This window comes from Ambystoma mexicanum, chromosome 11, assembly GCF_040938575.1.
Source record: "Ambystoma mexicanum isolate Mex_15411 chromosome 11, UKY_AmexF1_1, whole genome shotgun sequence".
NCBI classification, from domain to species: domain Eukaryota; kingdom Metazoa; phylum Chordata; class Amphibia; order Caudata; family Ambystomatidae; genus Ambystoma; species Ambystoma mexicanum.
In genome coordinates, this window is record NC_090934.1 from 1,344,982,750 (window position 1) to 1,345,005,919 (window position 23,170).

General features: G+C 45.8%; 2 protein-coding genes across 4 annotated transcripts in view; one reads left to right on the forward strand and one right to left on the reverse strand.

The window, feature by feature from the left end:
* PIGB (phosphatidylinositol glycan anchor biosynthesis class B) overlaps positions 1-23,170 on the forward strand; it is a 706,437-nt gene that overhangs the window by 479,864 nt on the left and 203,403 nt on the right. The window lies entirely within an intron of this gene.
* Positions 1-23,170, reverse strand: part of CCPG1 (cell cycle progression 1) — a 212,922-nt gene that overhangs the window by 115,498 nt on the left and 74,254 nt on the right. For 2 of the 3 annotated variants that reach the window (XM_069624860.1, XM_069624858.1), the window contains 2 exons: positions 22,130-22,209; positions 20,936-21,143 (listed from right to left, as the gene is read on the reverse strand). In XM_069624860.1, coding sequence (XP_069480961.1) covers positions 20,936-21,143; positions 22,130-22,156 — 235 coding nt within the window. In that variant the 5' untranslated portion in view covers positions 22,157-22,209. The remainder of the gene's footprint in view (positions 1-20,935; positions 21,144-22,129; positions 22,210-23,170) is intronic. The other variant, XM_069624859.1, reaches the window with a different exon arrangement.

Genomic DNA, 23,170 nt, shown 5'->3' on the forward strand with positions numbered 1-23,170 from the left:
CACTTAATGCAGCCGGATCAGAGCGTGTGTCTAGAGCACAGAGCAAGAGTAGAACTTTTGAAGAAGGGTGGAAAAAAGGCGAGATACTGTTTCAGAATACAGGAAGAACCCACCCGAATAATTGAACTAGAGGAAAGAGAGGGATGTACTGACAATGAAGAGAGGCCTATAGGGGACAGGGAGGAGCTACTATGTGATATAAGGGATGATTTGGAAGAAAGCGAAAGGTTAAGTATGGCAATGGGAGGGGGAAGCGAAGGATTGGATGGTGCCTGCTCAATGAGGACACGGGATGAGGAGTGGACAGGGCGATTTAGGAACCGAGTGGGGAAAATGGCATCACTAGGAAAATCAGGAATGAAGGGGAGTACAGATACGACGACAAAGGGCAAGTTGCAGCTCCCGCTAATACATAGGGGAGGAGGGAGGCCGAATTACATACCCTGGGCTCAGATGGATAAGGCCAACTTACTAAAGTTATTGCCCCCGTTATCTGGAGGGGCGAGCAAGTGGATGTATGCCTTTGAGAAACACACAGCCGGAGTACCCCTAGCAATAGGGGATGTGAAGAGCTTGCTCGTATCAGCAGTGGGGGATCAGGCTGACAGAGTATGGGTCAAGGCTGGTTTCCCGGGAGTAACGTTAGACTGCGATCGCCATGATGGTGCCTCCTTTAACACAGTGCGTGCAAGGGTGTGGGATGCCTTGCGGGAAACATTTCCAGATACACCAGACTTGCAGTCAGTAATGCAGTGTACAATGAATAATAATAATAATAATAATTTATATAGCGCTACGAACCCTCAGGTATCCGAGCGCTGCTTATTATTACCCACGGTGTGTGGTGCTCTTTTATCGACCTCGGAAGGATGAAACGCTGAGTTTGGCGCTGCCGGGATTCGAACCTGCGTTCGCAGGCTCTGCACTGATGTCAAAGCGAGCGCTCTACTCGCTGTGCCACTTGACCGGCTTAGAATGACGGGGAAGATGCTATGGATTATATTTTTCGGGTCCAAGAGATGTGGAGAGCAGAAACAGGGATGCCCTGGTATCAATCAACATCATTATTTGACTTCATTATAAAGAGGGGGCTCCCAAAAGAGGTGCAAAAGGCGCTCGACAAGATAGAAGGTATTGAGGCGAAAGGATGGCCTGAAATTCAGAGCATAATAGTGCACCATTGTAAGAGAATAAAAGAAAGAGAAGGAGGTGGCGCAGAAAAGATTGGCAGACGAAGCGAAACTAGTGCAGACAAAGTTGGTGAAGGAAGCAGCAGCAGTAGCCGCGCTCCCACACAGCAGGGAGGGAGATGAGGAAGAGGAGGGGCTGGTAGCAATACAAGGAAGGATGGTAACTAATTGGGCAGGAGCAGGACAGCGGCAGTGGAACGAGCAGGAGCAGGGTGGAGGTCCGCAGTGGGCCCCTCGAGGGGGATGAGGTGGGTACAGGGGCCGGAGAGGAGGTAGACAGGGGCACGGGGGAATGGGAGGAAATGGATGGCAGGGTCCCAGAGGAGCGCAAGGGAGTTGTTGGAACTGCGGGAGGTGGGGACATTACTCTAGGGAGTGCAGAAGCAGACCAAACAACAGATTTCCAGAGACAGAACATTATGGCCATCCCCATCCGGGGAGCCCATATGGTCTCCCAATGGGACAACAACAAAGAAACCCAGGCCAGGGGTACAATGAGCAACAACAGGGGCACCAATACAGAACACAGAGTCACCCACAAAACAATGACACTATGCACTACACGCCAGGCAACCCTTTCGCGACAACAGCAAATGGAGCCCCCCGCACCAGCCCCCTATAATGGCGTGTCAGTGGTTTCAGGGAGCGTATTCAACCAAGGGGGGGCAATGAGACACCCCGCATAGGACAGCCCACAGAGAACACTTGCGTGTCCAGTTCTATCTACCACCTACGATGCAGCAGAGGAACCATTGGTAGGGGCGCAGATAGGAGACAAGCAGGTCATATTCATGGTGGATTTGGGAGCGGAGAAATCATGTATTAGGGAGGGCCGGTTCCCGTTATCTAACCGGAAGTTAGAGACGCAGGGGTTCTCTGGAGCTGTAATGGAAGTTCCTTACACAGAAGCATTGGATGTGACAGAGGGCAAAACTGTAAAAACACCCTTACTGTATTATGAACATTCGCCAATAAATTTACTAGGGAGGGATCTTCTTAGCAAACTCAATAGGACAGTATCATTCACTGAGAGAGGTATAGTGTGTTCAACACCAGGAATATGCCCATTACGTGTGATGCTGGTAGTACAGGCTCACACAACTGCACCAGAAATACGTGGTTTGCCAGTGGACGAGAGACTATTTATTGAAGGGCTAAAGACACTGGCCCTCATGGTTCCTGGGCTGAAAAGAATGGGTTGGAGAATACCGGCGGAGTTCCTCTTCCGCCCAATAGTGCACCCTCACATAGCACCAGGATCAGTGGTATCATTAGACTTGCACGCTGTACAGGTATCTGCAAAAAGGATCTCGGTGATTGGAATGGACATAGAAGGATGTGAATGGCGTACAGTACTGTGTACCAATGCCAATATTGCCCTGCGAGACTTAACTGATGAGGATCTCTTTTCAGATTCAGAGGGGGATGGTGAAATAGTAATGGAAATAGCAATGCCCTGTGACATTTTGATTCAGGCCAGAGAGATTCCTGTCCAGCTGATGGCAGTGGTGGGAGCACCACCGTCATTCTTCGATGATGACATGAGGCTAGTACCAAATAATTTATGGACAACAGGCCCCCATGACGTTGGGTTGTTGCATTGAGTACAGCCAGTGATAATAAAGCTCAAACAAGGAGCAATTCTACCCCGAGTGAAACAATATCCATTGTCCCGCGAAGCAGAAGAAGGGATAAAAGACAATAAATGCACTACTAGCACAAGGGATAATAGTGCCTTCAAACTCCCCATGTAACACATGCATTTACCCAATTAAAAAAGCAAAGGGAGGGTCTTGGAGGATGATCCAGGATTTACGCCCCCTAAATGATGTAATACAGAAAGAGTTCCCTTTGGTCCCGAACCCTGCATCAATATTATGCAGCATCCCAAAAACGGCATCACATTTCACAGTGGTTGATTTGAAAAACGCATTCTTCTCCATCCCCTTAGCTGAAGAGAGCAGATATCTGACAGTGTTTACACTAGGGGGAAAGAGATATGAACATTGTAGATTACCACAGGGATACTGTGAGAGCCCAAGCATATTCAACCGCATACTACATGAAGACTTAGGAAACTTATCAGTTGAGAGCACAAATCATTCAGTACGTAGACGATTTACTCGTCTGTGCACAGGATGAAGAAACATGCCGAAGAGATTCTATAACACTCCTGACCCTGTTGGCTAATAAGGGGTACAAAGTAGACAAGGAAAAGCTACAATACTGTCTGACAGAAGTCCTATACTTGGGACAGCTAATATCAAAAGATGGAAAAAGAATAATCCCCGACAGGGTAGAAGCAATAAGGTCAGTACGAGAACCCACAACAGTGAAGGAGATGCAGAAATTCTTGGGAATGTGTAACTATTGTCGAGCATGGATATTAGACTATGCAGCATACACCAGACTCTTACTGCAAGCACTCAAGGAGGCCCAACAAGAGAACAAGAAAAATCGAATGGTCAGAAGAAACGAGCGCCTCATTCAAATCATTAAAAGAGTTGATTTCGAGTGCTCCAGTACTCGCTAACCCTGATTATGAACGCAAATTTTACCTGTTCTCACACTGCAAGGGGACACTCATGACAGCTGTATTGACACAAAAGACGTCCCTAGGACACAAACCATTGGCTTACTATAGTGGCACTTTGTATGCTGTGATGCAAGGACATTTCGCGTGTGAGCAATCGCTCGCTGCAGCCGCGTTCGCAATTGAGAAAAGTGCCACAATAGTAATGGGATGCCCTGTGACACTGTTTGTGGAACATTCATTATTTGCAACACTTGAGAGGTCAAAGAGTACGCTGACTACACAGCGGGCAACAGCCTATGAAATCATATTGTCCAGCGCCAATATCCATGTGGTGCGATGCAGGACAGTGAATCCAGCAACATTCATTACAGAAGCGTGTACACTAGAGGACATGCAGGAACACGATTGTGCAACTTACACAGGAGAAAGAGGGGAGGACACAGTGGTGCGCGAGAATGCCCTGAGCGAGGGGGAAGTGTACTTCGTAGACGGGTCAGCATCAATTGACGTGGACAGAGGAGAAAAAGATGTGGGTATGGCGGTGGTGAGATTAGAAGACGGTGAGTATGAGACACTAGTGCAGTACCGCCTTCCATCACATTTTTCAGCACAAGCAGCAGAACTCATTGCCCTAATAGAAGCATTACATGCAGCCAAAGGGTGCGCAGTGACAATTTACACAGATTCAGCGTATATGACGACAACAGTACATGGAGGTCTGGCCAGATGGGGGCGGAGGGGGTTTCGACGAGCAGATGGGACTCCAGTGCAACATGCAGACTTATTGAAGGAGTTAATTGAAGCCCTACGAGACCCCACAGTGGTAGCAATAGTGAAATGCCAAGCTCATACGTCAAACACAGACGTTGTGTCTTTAGGAAACGTGGCAGCGGACGCGGCGGCCAAAGAAGCCTCATCCTTTCAGAAATATGAAGCAGGTGAATACATGCTGCAGCACAAGACAAACGAGGAGCTTCCAGAAGGGTACAATATGATGCCTATATCACAAATACTAGAGTTACAGGAAGGAGCAAGTGCAGATGAAAAGTTGATGTGGGCGAAACGAGGGTGCAGCCAATCAGCAACAGACTTACTCTGGCGACAAAATAACTCAGGAAAAGTGGGAATGCCAGTAAAGTTATTGGAAATAGCGTTCCAACAACTACACTTCCCAGCACACAATACAAAACAGCACATTGCAGCGGAGATACAGGAGGAGTGGTTCGTGCCCTGTCTTCAGGAGCACTTATCTCGATTGACACTGGAGTGCACAACATGTCAGATATACAATTCAGGAATGACATTACGTACGCTCAGGGGAACAATTCCAAAACCGATTGGGCCATTCAGAGAGTTACATATCGATTACGCGGACATGGGAGAAAGGTGTAATGGGGCACGTTACATGATTGTGGCTGTATGCCCATTTTCAAGGTGGGTAGAAGCAGGTCCATGTGCACGACCTGATGCTAAAAGCGCTGCTAAGTTCCTAGTGAGAGAAGTATTTCCGCGTTGGGGAATTTGCGACGTGATTCGCTCAGACAACGGCACTCACTTTGTAAATTAACTCTTCAAGGAAGTAACAACGCTGTTGGGAATAAAGAATAAATTGTGCTCGATTTATCATACCCAAAGTAATGGCGTAGTAGAAAAGATGAACGGGCTGTTAAAAGGAAGGTTATCGAAACTATGCTTTTCATTAAAAAAGAACTGGGTTTACTGTTTGCCCCTTGCGCTGTTTGAGCTGAGAAATCAGCCAAGCAAAGACCACCATTTGTCCCCGCACGAAATAGTGACTGGGAGACGAATGCACACAGCACACTCCCCACTGCGCGAACACTCAAATTGCACACAGAAGCGCTGCGATATTGGGAGATGAGTTCACAGACTACTTGAAAAAATTAACAAGGGCTGCACGCGCAATATCAAAGCAGCTTTCACCACCTTTCACGCGAGAAGAGGGGAACACAACAGGGTCCGTTACGGAGCCTGAAACACAAGTACAGCTGATGCCGGGTGAATTCATTTATGTCCGGAGCTTTGTGCGCCGGTGGAATGCACCACGGTTCCATGGCCCATACGAAGTTGTGTTTTGCACACCTACGGCTGTAAAAGTGAAGGGCCTGAAATATTGGGTACATCTGACAGATGTACGAAGGGCATATAATAATGTGCAGGAAGAGGTGGATGAGGGGGCACAGACAACAGCAAACAATGCAAATGAAAAGAATGTCTGAATATGAACTTGTGTGTGTGGCAGAGATGCACCTGAATGAGAAAGTGGCTGACAAATATACTTGCATTTAAAGGTATTTAAAAAACAAATATATATATATTTTTGTGAACGTATATGTAAACAATGATGTGATGAAAATATGTAGTGTCTACTCCCTTGTCTGTGCATCTCCAACCCTACTGCCCTACCCGCTTCCATTCCCGTTGAATATATACTGGCGCTGGTAGTGCCAACAAAATGTTTACATTCATGCACTTAATGCACTTTTATATCTCAAACAGGAGCTACCATGGAATCTAACGGGCAGCCTGCAACGGATAGATTTATTAGATATAGAGAGTTGTTAACTGAGAGATGCAGATATTCGTATGAGTGTGGATTATCTGTGTGCATTACATTGTTTTTTACAATAATGTTTGGCCATATTGGTTCATAGCGTTCATCTCTATCGAGATGAACGAGGGGGGAGGGATTAACAGCACTACTGTGACCAATGCAACTGCAAGTGTAACTACTTAAGAAGGTGATTTTTTGGTATGGGACGGAACTAAACTTGTATGGGGTTATTATACTACACCATCCAATGCTGTCATCTCGAAAAATGAAGGGCTACAGGGTGAAATGCAAAATAACAGTGTCTCCGCCGAAAATTTCTAATTACAATGCCTGCAGTTTAAATGACCGAAACCCTTCTGCCATATCATGGTTGTATAACACCCCCACCAGCCAGCCTGCCACCATAGCAAAAAACACACTGACAGACAACGTGAAGGAAGAAAATGAAAGAATGATAGCAACACACGAAATATTATGTGATTATTGGGCAAAGGTGGGCGGGAAGGAGAAAGGGGGCCCCATTTTGTCCATCGCCCATGAAGCTGGGAAGTACATGAGGAACAAAAATAACAGACAAAAAAGGGAGGCGGGGAGGAGGAAGTATGATGAGTATTACGGGTTGGGGCTGGATAAAATGGAAGACCCACGACACCCCCACCAGACAAATAAATGGTATGCGGATATGAGTGCAACAGCTAAATAAACAACAAATGAGAGCTGTTATGTCTGCTCCCTCATTCCCCATGCTTCAGGCACACCCAAAGTATTGTTACCCAAAGAGTTGCCTATTGTGGATGCCCAATGTCTCCTTCATCTAAAGTTGTGCAGGATTAAGAACACCTTCCAGGCACATGAAGTTAATTTTAGAATGCTGCAGAACGAGAAAACTTGCTACCCAAAGGCAGTAGGAGTGGTATGTCTGGAAGAACCATTTTTTATAATACAAGGGACACGTTTTTCAGACAACAAGTGGAAGGACGAAGAAGTTATGTGTAAGGCTGAAGCGCTGAGGGGTGTGGCACCAGAGAAATTGCAATAGATAGAAGAAACATGCACACCAGTATGGAAGGAACACATTTCGAAACTAACTTGGGTAACAGCTATTGAGAAACCCTTCAAACTACAGAAGGAAATAGACTATGAACTGTGTTTCAAAGGAGAGGGGAAAGCCTCCATGGGGACAAACAAGAACTGTAACAAGACCCTCACCATCCCAGACTTAAAAAAAGGGGCAGCGGCCCTGAAGGACACGTATTGGGTATGTGGCAACCAGGCATACCTGCACCTCCCACAATCATGGAGTGGCAGCTGCTCAATGGCCACTCTGCACTCAGCACTAATGGTAATCCCAGAAAGCCACATTGATGGGAGCAAAAGGACGCGAGAAAACACCTAACAGAGTGCGGCCCAGCCAACTGCAGAGTCACAAATCTATGTCCTGTCTTCCGGGAACAAGGAAGAGGTGCTGTCCCGAAACAGACGAGCATCAAACTACATATCAAAGGCGTCGTCAGAGTTGCTGGCACAGATCCCAGACAGATATCGATTATTCAGCTCGGTAGAAACATTCTTTGCCTCACTCATTCCAAGTATCCAGGCAAGAGCAAATGCAAAATGGCTCCAGATAACACGTTGGGAGCTGATCCAGCTGGCAAATGACACTGAAGAAGGGTTCAACGTGATAAAAGTGGAACTAAGAGCATTACGGCTGATGACCATGCAAAACAGGTATGTCTTGGACCTGTTGACGGCGATGGATGGAGGTGTTTGCCGAAAAATCAGAAGTGCCTGCTGCACTTTCGTACCTTCTGAAGACGCAGACAACGGCTCCCTGTCCCATGTGATCGAAGCGGTACATAACCTAGGAGAAAGAATGAAAATGGAAGGTGGAGCAGAAGAAAGCACGTGGTTTGACAATATCTTCTCCTGGGTTCCATCATGGCTGGGAATGACTGCGAAATTTTTGATGCCAGCTGTGGTGTTCCTCCTCTTTATTTTTTGCCTGTGCCAGGTGGGTCTTCGATGTTGTGCTAACGCAGTACTGAATGGTGCAATGATGATGGTGACAATGGGCAACACCCGTGGTAGAATACAAAATATGCAGGAAGTGCAGGTACAAAAAGGAACAGATGATACACCAAGATATCAGCTAGTGCCTATGTATCACGACAAGGATATTGTAGATGAATTGTGGCACACCACCATTAGAGAGCCCCGTGTACTAGAATGGTACAAGGAGGTGTGGGTAGACTTGGAAGGAGAGGGCGGATGTATATACCTGACTTGTACCCCAGACGAGTATGCTAGGAGAGGTGAGAGCTTAAGGGGGGTGTGCAGAGCATGGATGCCCATAAAAGGCACACCTGCATGGGATGACGCAATAATTGACGAAGAAGAGTGCAGGAGATTGGAGGATTTAAAGTATTCGTTACTTAAGTAACGAAAGGGGGGAAATGTAGGGGAGGATTGGTCCAAAAGACCCCCCTTGCCTACATCCCCTCCCCAGGTGAGGGCCATGGCTCATCGGGCGTCCCCTCCTTACCACCAGGGCCCAGGTGGTGGATGGCTCACCTGCTGAAGACATTGCCCAAACGTATTGAATTTAGCTAGGCCTCAGAAACCATTTTGTCTAATAAAGATGGTGTGAGCTCGGCGCACTGTAGCGCGGCCTCCACCTTTGGAGTGTTTCAATTATCCCTGTGGCCGCAGCTCCCTGGCAGATCCGCTGTGAGCCCGTTCCCACGAACAAGACGGACATGAGCTAGTGTAAGATACCAACACTGTAACATTTCACCTTCCGCAGTGTATCACTGCTCCCAGCATGACCCGGCCAGCGAACCCTGGGTGAAAAAGAGAACTGTAAAATGGCCCTCGGATAAAAGCAAAAGTTCCCAAATACTAATGCCAAAACTACTTGCAATGCGCGCATTTTCCCCACAAACCCCTTTGATTAGAAAATCTGTAAAACGTACAGATATGGCAGAATACATGTTCACATGGCATTAGCAATAAAGCACCCACACCACTGCAGTTGTGTGCAAATAATAAAAGCGTCCCGGGGGGTTATTTGTTATGTGCATCATTGAAAAGCTTACACCCCACGGTCCTGCGCCATAACCAAACTAATGCTGCTAGAGTGCAAAGAAAGACAAATGCAACCATATTAAGGGATAATGTAACGAAAACGCACCCTTCATGTATGTATGCCCAAGTCCCTTATGTGCCACTACCGTCACGTACAGGGGCGAGTCGTTTCTATGCGCTCCACCAACCTCACTACTACCTCACTTACTGCAAATGTATATGCATATAACACAATGTTGTAGTTGTTAAAACATAGTGTACAAATAATGTGCTTGGACTGGCTATATTCGAGAGGCATTAGCAATGTTAAGATGTGAGCTTTGGAATGACTCAATTAGTATTGTATGTTATTTGAATGTTTATGATGATTTCACCTCAAATCGGCAACACACGAGGAAGATGCCTTTATGAGTATATGCAAGGCCATTCCCCCTCCCTCCCAGTGAAGCCCGCCAGACAAGCGAGCAGAGGCCCGCGCCGCGCTGCTCCACCTCCCCCAACTAGGCTGGAGCCGCTTCAAAGATTTGTAGTCCCCTCTGCAGCACCCAAGGCCACGGCCCGCCACCTGCATTATTTACAGCCCAGTAGTAAACCTCCGCCTGAATACACAAATCCAAAGGCGCCCTCTCTTAAACCCCACAACCCACCGGATCACCTTACGTTAATGGCCCCTGTAAAATTAGGACACCCAATACTATGGCAACATACAGCAGAACATTCATAACGACTTCTAACAAGACAGGAAGACATGTACCGCCTGTCCCATGCCCTGCGACCTAGCCCCAGGACCTATGGTACCCGGTCAACAGGACACTGGTAACCATGCACTGATGAATCGCCATCAAACCCCTCTCAAGGTGCATTCCTCCTGTGTTGCATTAACCTGTAGAATAACCTATTGGAAGATTTACTAAAGAAGATAATATTGCAATAACTGAATGACTGGGGTGTGCATGGCCTAGGGCAAAGAAGTCAGGAAAAGACATTCATCTCTGATACTGGCCACAGTGGCACAACAACACCGCCCGGATTAACCCAGATGACCTGCCACGCCCAGCCCAACCCACGAGGCCGACCTGTGACGTCCTCCAGCCAAGGCCAACCACATCGCAGCAGCACCTATAGCTAGTCGTCGCCACCCAACCCCATTGAACTTGTGCCCCCTATAGTATGTAGGTTCTGATGACGTTTTTTGTAAATATATACGCCTGTCTTTGCTATTGTCAGACAGAGCGCTCTCGGAGTTTGCAGAGTTCTTTGCATGCCCTATTCTGATTGATTTACGCTCACCCGCACTTTGTCTTGGCCTTATTCCCACCCTGGGAGAGTCCTTCATTGTCTCTCATTACAGGGAGGATCGTGCTGGTTGGGGACGCTTGCCTACAGTAGTCTGGTATGCCCCTTGCATAGCACCCGTCAAAAGGTGGGGGGGGTGATGTAATGTCCCCACCTTCTACAGGCCATTGCGTGTTGTGGACGACTCTCTCAAAGGTCGTAAAGAAAAAAAACTTGGATCCTCGCCAGGTTGGTATTTCTGTAGCACAGAAGTGGGGGCAATCGGCTGCCGTCAGGGTGCCACCATGGCCTCCGTGACTTGCTTCAGCGTTTCCTGGTTAGCGACCTGGATCTGTACAGCTTGCTGGAAGGCCTGCAGGTCGGCCTGGGCTTGGTGGCTCTGTACCTATAGCAATTGATACATCTGCTGATGATCCCCCTCAAGGCGCGTTCCAATCCCACCGCTGTCACCACTTTGTGAAAGGACGAGGAAGCAGTTTGCCTGAACAGAAATGCTTGCTTTATTGTTGTAAGGTACAGAGCTTCTGTGCAAAAAATAACTAAACGAACTTGCTTCAGTCCCTTCAATATCCCTGCTTCTCAATGTGTCTGTAGTAAGGGTGAGCCTGGTGGACCGGTCGTCTAGTCCTCGTAGGCCCAGCGGTACTCCCTCACAGCATCTTTCTCCGAGCAGTGTCCTTCCTGCAAGAGGAAGAAAAAGTCCACACTAGTCCTTCCTTACTGTCAACTTTAAGAAGGGGTTGACGGGGCTTCAGCCAATCAGCGCACTGATTGTGAGGTTGCTCATATAAACTATTGCAGGCCCCGCCCGTTTTTTCCCGGTTCGTGGCTTGCCATGATGCCAATACCCTCCGGAGAAGCTTGGGTACCGAGACCCAATGAGTGATGCCCTTGGACCGTGTTACTAAAAGGTGATTGTTCAGGCTCGAGGCACAGCAACCTGTCCCACGAGTGGCATGGTAGCGGGACGTGCAGGGTCAGAGGCTCCTCTGTATCGCTGCTTTGCCTCTGGTCAGCCGATTTGCCGTTTCCCCCCTGTTCTGCCGTAAGCAGATCTTCGCAGGCCAGGCTGTTGTCGGCCCTGCTGTCTGGTCCATTCCCGGCCCCTTCCATGGTCTCCGTTTCCCATGCCGGGCAAGGCCGCATCATTATGGCCGAGAGCTCCGTCGGGTAGTGTCTCTGCTCGTTGCCGCCGCGGTCTGAACATGAAGCCGGTTTCCTTCTGCAAGCCGCAGTAGTTCGGCGACGCAACGCACTGTGCACCATTACATTCCTCAACAGGGGGCTGGGTCATGAGTCCTCTACTCGGTCATCCAGAGCATAGGGGCTGCTAGTGTACCACCTACATAATTTACGGGCTCTCTGGGACTTGGCTATAGTAACATTTTACAAGAAGGTGTTTGAAAAGAACACCTGCTTGCAACAGACACTAGAAGTTGGGCTTCTGAAGATTACTCTTGTCACAAAGTTATATACTTCCTACGGTTTGTGAAACTGTTCTTAACCCTCCCTCATCCGCTTCAGCATCTACAGTGTTCATCTCCTTTCTAAACTATTATAATCTAAAGCGTTGGCTTACATATTTTAGTGTTACCAAACTGTGATGTGTGTATATAGGTCTTGTACTTACCAGTGGTGTGCTGATCAGACTAACATCTTGATACGCCACAAACACAGGCTCTTTGATTCTACTATGGTAGGGGTTTGGAACAGCACAGAAGTATACTAACATTATATGCTATATATCTTACATGTGTGGACCACTGCTCCTTTCTAGGCTTTGCTCTTGTTAATTGTACTTCACACCAAGTTAAGCGCAACCACTCAGCAAGATTAACATTGAGAGATGGATAGAGACCTTTGTGTGAAACTGATTGCACTTTTAGATTGGCTTCTCAGAACCCCTCAGCAGAGCAGATTCTGAAAAACCCTCTTACAAACGTTATTTATTTTAAGCCCCGAGACTTATTGAACGTCTTCTTCATGCTGGTTGCCGGGAATGATATATGGTCATTACCTTTCGCAGGCTCTGCCCAGAACCCCCGAAGGAAAGCTGAGTGAATGGGATTAACCCAGGTAAGGGTCTTCCAGACAACCCACCCACATTCCTACTTCAGTGATTTAAGTAACGGAGTGTGAACTGATATTCTGAACATTGACTGTTGCATGCCTGGTGTGATAAGTAGCACAGCCCTGCAGATGTGTATACCCCATGTGGATGCAGAGCTGTTCTTCCTTTCCGAGGAAGACCAGGCGACCACGAGGGATGCTGGGTACTCCGTCTGGAAGCATTATGGCTGCCTACTGCTCTCCATAGGGTGAAGCTTTCCTCTCATCGACCCAGAGAAGCACACCGCAGCAGATTCCCTGTCTGGCATCTACAAGCACAGTGGAGTGTGACCTCAGACTTGCTGGGGTTCCCCTGAATCTTCTGCAACAATGTGCTACTCATCCCGGCCTTACTCTGTCTTGAACCGGACCCCCTTAAGTTCCAGAAACTCCTCAAGGCCTTCCTTTTCTCTTCCTTTCGCTCTCCCCTGCCAACCTCCTCTCCAACCTGCTCAGCTCACTGACTGGTCGCCTGGGGCACCCCCCAGAGCCCTAAAGGTCCCAGGCTCCCTGCCAGTCCTGCACTTGCCTCCGGGCCTCTGCACTTTGCTTGGCACTACTGCATTATGCTCCATGAGAGGGGCAACCCCTCAGCACTTAACCCTGGCCCTTGCTGGACTTGGTGCACTTGTCCCCATTCCCCTCCCTCGGTTTCCCCTCGCTAGCCAGGAATAGCACTGTAGTTTATTGTACTGTACGTTAATTCGCCCCCCCACATTTCTCTCCTCACTCTTTGTTGCGCACCTACACTAGTAGCTATGCCTCTGGCCGAGTATGCAAGTTATTGTTGTTTGATGACTGTAATCCCTTGTTCCTTTCCCGCCTTGAAGCGCTTTAAAGCACTTTACTTGTGTATAAGCGCTTTACAAATAAACAATTACAATCCTTAGACAGGGCTCCTTTATTTGCTGGACCAGAGTAGGGGTTTCGTGCTGCTCACTAATAATGCTGACACCTTCGATGGACATCCTGCTTAGTGGCACTGCTCCTGCTGTTGAACCTAGCTGGTTGCTAATGCTAAAGGATTCGTCCTCTCCCAAGTTGCATTTGGCCCATTGTGTGGCCCATTTCAAGAATGTTCACTAACTAAGCCCTTCTCCCTCTGAAAGAGGTCCCCCAATGCCGAGGATCACGGGGTGCAGCGCATGCCTGCATCTGGTACGAGTTTGCAAACAGAAACTGGAACGCAACGGAAGCAGACCCAAGTACAACAGGTGAACTTAATCTGCATCAGTCTTTTTTGTGAGGAGACTTCTCTAGGTCCTTAGGCCTGAATCTATTAGCCTGTCTGCCGAAGCAGGGCTCCTGGGACCTGCTTGCATGCCCCTTTTGACACCCTCCCTAACCCATCACAACGTTCTTCTAATGACGTTTGTCCCTAGACTACAGCCGGGAACCCTGGGCTTGAGATGGATATGCTGTGGCTTCCCCATCTTCACTACAGAGACCTGTAAGTGCTACTAACCATTTGTGACACAAAACCGCAACCTTGACTATTGTCCTACAGGATTTACAGGACAAACTCCCTTTCAGTAGTAAAAACAGGTACTTGCCTGTGAACTCTTCTGCAACACTTGTTCAGTAACTTGAGATGAACACTTTTGAACACTGAATTTGAATTCTGTGCCTTATATTTTTAAGACGGTGTTACATGTTGAGCACCTCTTTTCGCCCACTTTAAACTGTGGCAAGGGGTAATGCGTTTGTATTTCGACTGCAGTTTCCTAATGTGCACTCTCCTCTTCACATTTGCTCGATGTCTTTTTCGCCAAAGTTTTAAAAAAGATGTACGTTTTGTTCTGTGGGGATTGTGCGATTGAGAGGTTGGGTTTGGTGAAAAGGACATCGAGCAAGTGCACGAGGAAACTGCATTCGGAAAACAAACGTAGAACCGTGTCGGAGAACACAGTATAGTAAACATATGCATTTACCTTCTCAGCACCATTTGTTAATAAAGCGAGCACATATCTTGGAGTACACCCTGTTTAGTCAATTGTTTCCTTGTGTGTCTGGTGAAAAGTACCTACACTACCTCATTGCACCCATAAGAGAGGAGCCACACTGCTGCTCTGCCACGTTCACCAGAGGGAGTTTGGATTAACTTGGTGGAGAACCCTGCAAGCACACTAAAAGTTGGTCTAAGCAAACGCCACAACAGGGGTACTCAGTAAAACCTATTTGAACTAATTATTGTATATTTTGTATAGCTTTATAATTTAATTAAGCTTCTCTAAAAGAACGCTTTCCGCAAACATTGTTTTGTGCTATATTGTAAATAAAATAACTTTTCTTTACTAACAAATATTACGAAACATTACAAACAATCTAATGCAAATAATGGTATTCTTTTCAGGAAGCAATCTCACAATGAATCACACTCAAACGCTTAAAGTTATGTGCATGCACACACAAGCTCAAATCGCACAAAGGTAGGTGGACAATTATAACAAAACATTCCCTTTGGCAAGCTTTATTCTTACATAATGAATGCATCTGAGCCATAGTATCCGAGTATAGGCGCTATATAAATAAACTATCATATCATATCTTGTCGGAAATATTAAGCTACTGTTCGAAATCACAAAATTAACACCAATCCCACAAAAACGTGCGACTGCCTGCACAGTTTGTACTTAAATACAAAAAAACGACAGGAAGAATTCAAAGGGGAATGAAAAAGGGCCAGTGCAGAAAAGAAAATATACATACACATTGACCTCATCACTGTACATAAATCTGTGCTTCTGCCAAAAGCGAAAGGCTCATGCAGTAGATTTAAAATTGCACAGTCCATTCAATGGATGGGGCTAAAAAGGTCACATTCTTTGGGAAGAAACGCATACATTTTTTTAAATGGGCACACCCTAAGCCACGCCCAAAAGAACTGGTTTAGAGAAGCATTCTACCCTCACAACTCCACCTGTCCCCACTGTCGCCCATCAGAGGGCCTGCAATTTATGACGATGTCCAAGTTCAGGGCGGAACGTTGCATAAACGGACTGCTAGGAGCTGTGTGAGCGGTTAACAGCCAAACCTCATCTCCGGAGACGGTCGGACAGGATTGCGTATAGATTAATAATCCTGGAGTTAAATAACCCAATATTTCGCTGAAAGGATAAGTCCTCATTCACAGAAAGCTTATAAATAGATAGTCAAGATCCATGGCATGGATGCCCGATTAAAGATAAGTAGTAAATACCATGGCCAGTATGTCACTACACAGTTCCCCTATAAAGGAGGCATCAATACCTCATGTTCTTTAGTCACAGGGATAAATCCCACACGGATAGCAGCAATGAGCCATGGTATTTACTACTTATCTTTAATCGGGCATCCATGCCATGGATCTTGACGATCTATTTATAAGCTTTCTGTGAATGAGGACTTATCCTTTCAGCAAAATATTGGGTTATTTAACTCCAGGATTATTAATCTACTAGGGACCTCTCCCAGCAATACCAGTTTGCCTTGATAACGACCCATTGGTCGAAACACTTGTCGGCTGTGCTTGGATTAAAATCTTTTCATATATATTCAATGGCTTTATCCATGTGTATTTTGCTCTGTTATGGATTCTGAATTGATAATTCAAGTATTATATACTGCAATTTAGGTCTATGCGCGCATGTTAAGTACACTTCATATCCTTCAGTATTCATCATTTTGGAGGTTCTGAGGGGAACCTACCATGTACTTTTTGCTGCACTCTGATAAGGCCATAGACAGTTGAGCGCGCCACGGCAGTTATCTCCCCCCCCCCCCCCCCCAAGTTTTGCTAATTAAATTAAAGGATGTTTGCAGATGTTTCTGACCAGGCCAACGCAAGACATGAGCCGCATGTGCAGAACAGCCATTAGTAGCATGTGATGTCAAGAAAAGCACTCACCCAGCACCTGGCATTAGAGCTTTGGAATAAACAGGTCTTTATTTGAAAGGGAACCTCTTTGCCAGCTGTCAATGGCAGCAAACCTCCCTAAACTAGTAAGAATGTTCAGATGAGGAGAGCCAACAGTGGCTTTTCCATCTGAAAGCTCATACACAGCTCCAGTTGGCAATCGAAATTTGTCGTTTCTCAAGACATTTAAAAGCGTCACAAAAAAGCTATTGCCGCTTTTATATTGTCTAATTTGCTTCTTTGTGTTCTGTAAAAAAAAAAAATGTTTTTAAATGTAGCTTTTATATCGTTCTTAATACAGGAGATCAACTCCTCTAGACTGAGATTTGAACCTGTGACGCTCTGCCTTGTCTTGCTTCTAAGACAATCACGTTGCCCCATAGCTATTCTCCTGGCCCATGTTGCACCACATTTTTCTTGGTATGCTGCCATTTCGCTCGCCAAGATCACCGAGTGGTTTGGGGGTGAGGGCTACATTTCCCAGGACGAAAAAGGTGCAGTGATTACAAGTACGCTGCGACGTGCATTGAAACGATGCCAAAATTGCAATCATGACCACCTTCCGACATGGTCGCTGAAGTGAACACCACAAGTAGTGCAGGTGGTTTACAATAAACCAAGCAGGCCCAGACATCAGATAGTACTTCTGTGTGAAGGATAGCATTGGAGAGAAGCAAAGGAGCCTAATGCTAGGCTATCCTAACTAACACTTCCCGTGGTGTTTTGGCTCGCTTCACTGTTCCGAAGTTTGCATAATTTACCTTCCTCCCTTGTTTGGGGTTCTCTTTACTTTCGGGCATTGGCGATTCAAATCTTGTTATGTTGCTGCGTCTCCGATTCCTTAGCAGTCTTTTCCCTACGACCAGTTTTACTTTCCTTCTTTTCCTCGATTCCCCTCATCTCAACCCAAGGAGTGAAGAAAGGATACTTCTTGGCAAAATAGCAAACAAGCAGGCATTGGAGAAACAAATGTAGCGCTGTTTTAAAGGATTCCAGGTTTCCCGACCCATCAATTATATTTACAACATTCTGTCTAGGGCGCACTCTTTCATAGATTTTGGGACTTGTTTTTACCAAATGGTGTGGAGTTTGGGATTTGCCAGGTTCACCAGGTTCTTACAAGAATCCCTGATACTGACCTCAAATAGTTCTAAATAATCAAGTACCATCAAATGACGTCATGGAAACCCTTGGTTGGTGAATGCAGGAGGCCGAGTTGAAGGTTAAGACAGCATTTCCGGTCAAGGGATGGTGCCTACAATTTAGCGTAAAAAAAAGTAAGGGCTTCCTGCAGGCGGAATATGCGGTCTGACCTGCAAACAATTTCTAACAAAGAGACCCTAGGAAGTCCCTCCTCACTGCCAAAGTGATCCGCTCTTCGCACAATGCCCATTATGTGCAAGACATTCTTTGAAACAGATTTATTGAACCACGTCTTACCATACACTAATAAAAACAAATCCGTTCCCAGGCCCGGCAATACAAAATAGTCACACAAAAAATACAGGCAATGCACATGCACCATCAAAGCATGCGCGAAGACCGACATGTAGAAGGTAGACCCTGCCAAGCGGGGGACTAGGCAGAACACAAGCCTATCCTATTCAGTCACACCACCTTGGAAAGCAGGGCTGACAGACACATGCTTTGTCAGCTGATCACCCCATTCCCTTACACTCTCTGGAATCTGCCAAAAGTGCTCCAACAGATCTTCGTTGAATCAAAAACAAAAAGGAAATAAAATAGATGCAGAATTAAAAAGAAGGGAAAATATACTGCTTCAGTCAGAGAATGCTTGATTCCCTTCCCAACAGTATCGCAAAGCACCCCAAAATGATCTGCGAATGACGCCAACCCCCGAGCAGCAGGCAGCCCTGGGTGCATGATAGTTTTGCACAAAACTAATCCCTAGAGTCAAAGCACAAAACACAAGCCATGGCAATGAAAACATTCACCAAACATTGGATACTTCAAGCAGGCATATTTAGAAGCATGAAAAATTGTTTTTTTGGAAAACGCCCCCCCCACACTTTATTTCGATTTTAAATAACATGAGAATAACAAACATTTAGTTCATGTATATGAAGGCTTGAAAGATAAACAAAATACCGTCCCATTAAGATTTTATACAATCAACTATATACATTGCAAATAATGTACCCCAACACCACCATATACAATAGATTGGTTCTATTTATATAACCGAACAGACAGACCATACAAAAAGATACAACATAAACACTAACAAACATACCACGAACATAAAGCTGTCAATCTACACTACACACCAATAACATACATCAACGAGCAACATCCCTTCTCACCATTTGCTCATAACCCGCACTCCACCATATAAGTCATTAAACTGTCCCCAAGAGCCCAGATCTATTCCCTCCTGATTTTCTGTCCTCCTATCTGGAAATGGTTTGCAAACCTGTCGCCCAGTTATCAGGTAAGGGCTTTCTCCTCATCTTGCATACCCTTAAGATATTCTTTGTTGCCACCAGAAGAGTACTATCAATCCAGCCTGATCGGTCACAGAATAAGACTAGAAGGGCACCTCGGGAACGTTATACACAGAATCTTATCTAGCCGATCTAACACTTCCCTCCCTAATCTTTGGCATTCCAGAGCATGTTGGGGATGTATGAGAAACGAAGAGGGATAGGATAAGCGGGCATGGAATACTGGTGACACAGGTGTTGAAAAGGTGCTGGTGACCTCCATAACATCAATACTTAGTCTGCAAGGATTACGTCTCTCATTTATTCGATCTCGTGACTGGAAACATTTATAATGACAGGAAAAAATGAATTGGAAATATGGAAGTCGTCAGCAGCGAGAGGTACATTATGCGGGAGCTCAGAGCTAGTCTCGATCTTTGGTGGGAATGAGGGTGTCATGTGGCAGAAAAGCAAATTGGGTTTGAACAGAGGAGCTACGAGCATCATAAGCCCCCTGGGACGTGCCATCAACCAATGAGAACGCATGCCAACTATTTTGATCGGTGTCAGCTGTGCTTCGCTTCCCTGCTCCCCCTTAGCACCCGTTTTAGCTCCCTACTCGAGTGCTAATGGTGTCTTTTTTATTTTTTTATGAAAAAACGAAAGGTAGCTTTATCCCGCAGCTGGGCACCACGCAGCACTGTCGTCCAGGCAGTACCTCTTCAATGTTGATGAGTCATCAAAATTGAAAATGGACTTCCTGGCTGATAAGACTGCATGAGTCAGGCCACGGTATAAAGTTACGGTTCTTTAAAAAAAACAAAAAAAACTCAACACCTGCATAGGTAACTACACGGGTGCTAATGGCACTATTACACAAGGTTGGGTGGCGAGCCGTAACCGACAGCGGCAGCCGTCCACCTCGTGCAATATCACCTCAGTACTGCGAGCTCTCATAAGGGCCAAATCAATAGGAGGAGTTAATCGCCCTATGCTTCGCCTTTGCAGAGATCAAGTTGGCATGGCAGTCTGAACGAGAAGCAGCAACTGGGTGAAAACAAGCAGCAGCCAAATGAAGAAACGTTCTCCTGTGGCATATCATTCCAGATACAAGATTCAATGTAAAGAAAAACTTTGTGTTCAGCTGAATTGAATATCACTTACTCCATTACACAGGTACGGTGCAGGAGGCAGGCTTTGTCTGCTTGCCAAAACCTACATTATATCCTCCCAAGCACACAAGAGCCGCAGGCACCCACCCCAAGCTGTGCTGCAGGGCCCTGCCATATCCTCCAACTCTATCCTGTGTAGGTCCGTCCCTTCCTACCCCAAAGCATGCCACCTTGCTCTCCTTGCATGGACACTTATTTGGGTAATTGATGCCTCTGAACACTACTAGTAGGGACCGGAACAATCTGATCCAGGCATCGACATGAGTTGGGCTCTTGCCATGCGTCTATGGGATGCTTGCTGCACTGATAACAGCTATAGGAAAGAGGAGTGCAAAGAGTATGCTATAGTCAGGATCCATATGAAGTACTAGCTGGCAACTGAGCAACCCACACTAATGTTTACATCTTTCTAAGCATTCCAGTGTCAAGAACATAGGCTGGCAGAAGCTGCATGACAAAGCAATCTTTACGACTGTAAACGTAAGCGCTGACCAATTACAATCTCACTGCATGTAAACCATGTGCTTCACAACAAACCAGCTAATCTAGTGAGAAGTGCTTGGCAACACAATTACGCGTTCTACTGATGCCCCCAACAGCTCTAACTACCTTTTATAAAATAAAAAAGTGCCCTTACCAGTCTCTGGTTGGCTGAATGTATACTGACTGCTCCAGGAAGAGCCCAGGTTTAAATCCTCCGCATCCTCTGCATCCTCATCTACAGCCACAGCATGGTCTTGCGCCCCGATGTCCTCCGCCTTGGGCACCTCCAGTGTAGCAATATCCGAATCGTCACTTGTGGTGGCAACGCAAACGGTGTCATCGGGTGATCGGTCATCCTCAGGCTAACGAAACAGAAAATGCCAATGAGCTTTTAGTCAACCACACCGAATGCGCCCGAACCCGATAGGAAGTCAAACAGTCCGACACTACCAGACCTCAACGAACTCCAGCAGGAGAAATGTGCAATTCCAGCACTTCTTTCAAAGGCAAGCATATATATATTTTAAGAGGCAAGTAATGAGCAGTTACTAGCAAATGACAAAAAGTTCAAAGGCATCTTTTTCAACAGAGGTGAAGCGTGCACTCTCATAACATCCAAACTACAAAAGAAAAATATTCATCTTAAAACAAACGTTGAACATGAACAGTGGGACAACACGCATGAACCTCTTCATAGAGTAATTAACCAGATGAATGGAAGCACGTGCAAGAGCGCCCATATGTAAGACTACTTGAGATATGGCACCATGTTGGGCCCATTGACCCCAGAAAAAGAAGGGGTTCCCAAATAGCTGGTTAAACTTCAATTTGCCTACATGGCTGGCCAGCAAGATATCTTCATTTCAATGCAGTCAACCGATATGAGTGGAAACAGGACAAGGCAGACAGGAATTCCACTCAAAACATGCTACAGAAGCAGGTGAAAAAAGGCCTGCTGTGCGAGAAACGAGCCCAGGCAGACTAGAAACAACAGCTGAAATAGAGAGCGAGACGCTGCAAACGGACGCTGTTCCTAAATCCAGAGCAAGTGCTATTGCCAAAAGTGCGATAGCAAGTGCTGTTCATGAAAGAAAATGTGTGGAAATTATATGCCTTTAAAATCAACACTGAAAAACAAAAAAGATTACATTCAATGTGAACCAGTCCAGAGGAATAATCAAAAAGCAAGCATGGTGTTTAAAGGACACACTAAGGGCATTTCTGGCAAAGGTGGCGACCAAATAAAGTGCCATGTTGCAGGTTCCAATAAACCAATAAGGATTTTTAAATTAGGAACATTCGAGATGAAAGTAGTCGCCAAACAGTTTGTGCAATAACTTCAATTTACCCGAGTTACATCATTTACTTCTTCCATGGACAAATGGGTGCGTTCTGAAGCTGGTGGTGCGCCATCTATGTCGCATTGAGCTGTTCAAATTAGCATATTCGGGGGAAAAGGAAACGCAGCATTTAAATGTATTCACCAAAGCTTCAGTACATGTTTATTCAATTAGCTTTATTTAGATACAAATGTATAGCCATAAAGCATTACATCCACACATTTAAAAACAGAATACACACATAAAAATAACATTTCAATGTGCAAAAAACAGAACAGCCAAATATACATTCAAATCAACTTATGCAGTTAAATGTATGCATCCATACGAAGATGGCAGGCCAATGGCAAAACTTTGCAGTAGCAATGACCACACCATCGATATTGCACACTTAAAAAGCAAGGGCTTCCATTCTCATTCAGAACACCAAAATGACTGTAGAGGGGAAAATGACGGAGAAGGTGGGTAATTGATTCTCTAGATTTATTTATTATTCTTGTATAGCGCCCACAACCCTGAGGTACCAAGGCGCTTTCACTTAATGGTTACAAAGCATAGTACAACAAGTGCTTAAAGTTACAAATACATTAGATTAAATACATGGAGCCAGCCACATTTTGCATGGCGGCATCAACACATAGATGAAAGGTCATAGATAAAGTGCATATTGTGCATCTATCTGATCTTAACACCTGCCAGTTACTCTACACTGGCAAGTGTGACAGCACATCAAACTGAACGTTTACACATAAGGCTTGTTTGCTGGGACATGTAATCCATTTCAGAAATTGCTCATACCCCCGAAAAAAAAGTCTTACAACAAAGGATTATGGTCATTGACCCGTTTACATGTTTCAAAGCCCAATCTTCAAAAAGGTCCCCAATTTTGAGATGTAAGGTCACTGAATAGTTACAATTCTCATTCCACTCTTGCAGCAAGTTAAGATCAGATCAAATTGATTTTACTTAAGCAATCCATATCCATTCATAACCCTCCGACTGATTGAGGAGCGAACATAAAACATATTTGTGGAAGTTTAAATCTTCAC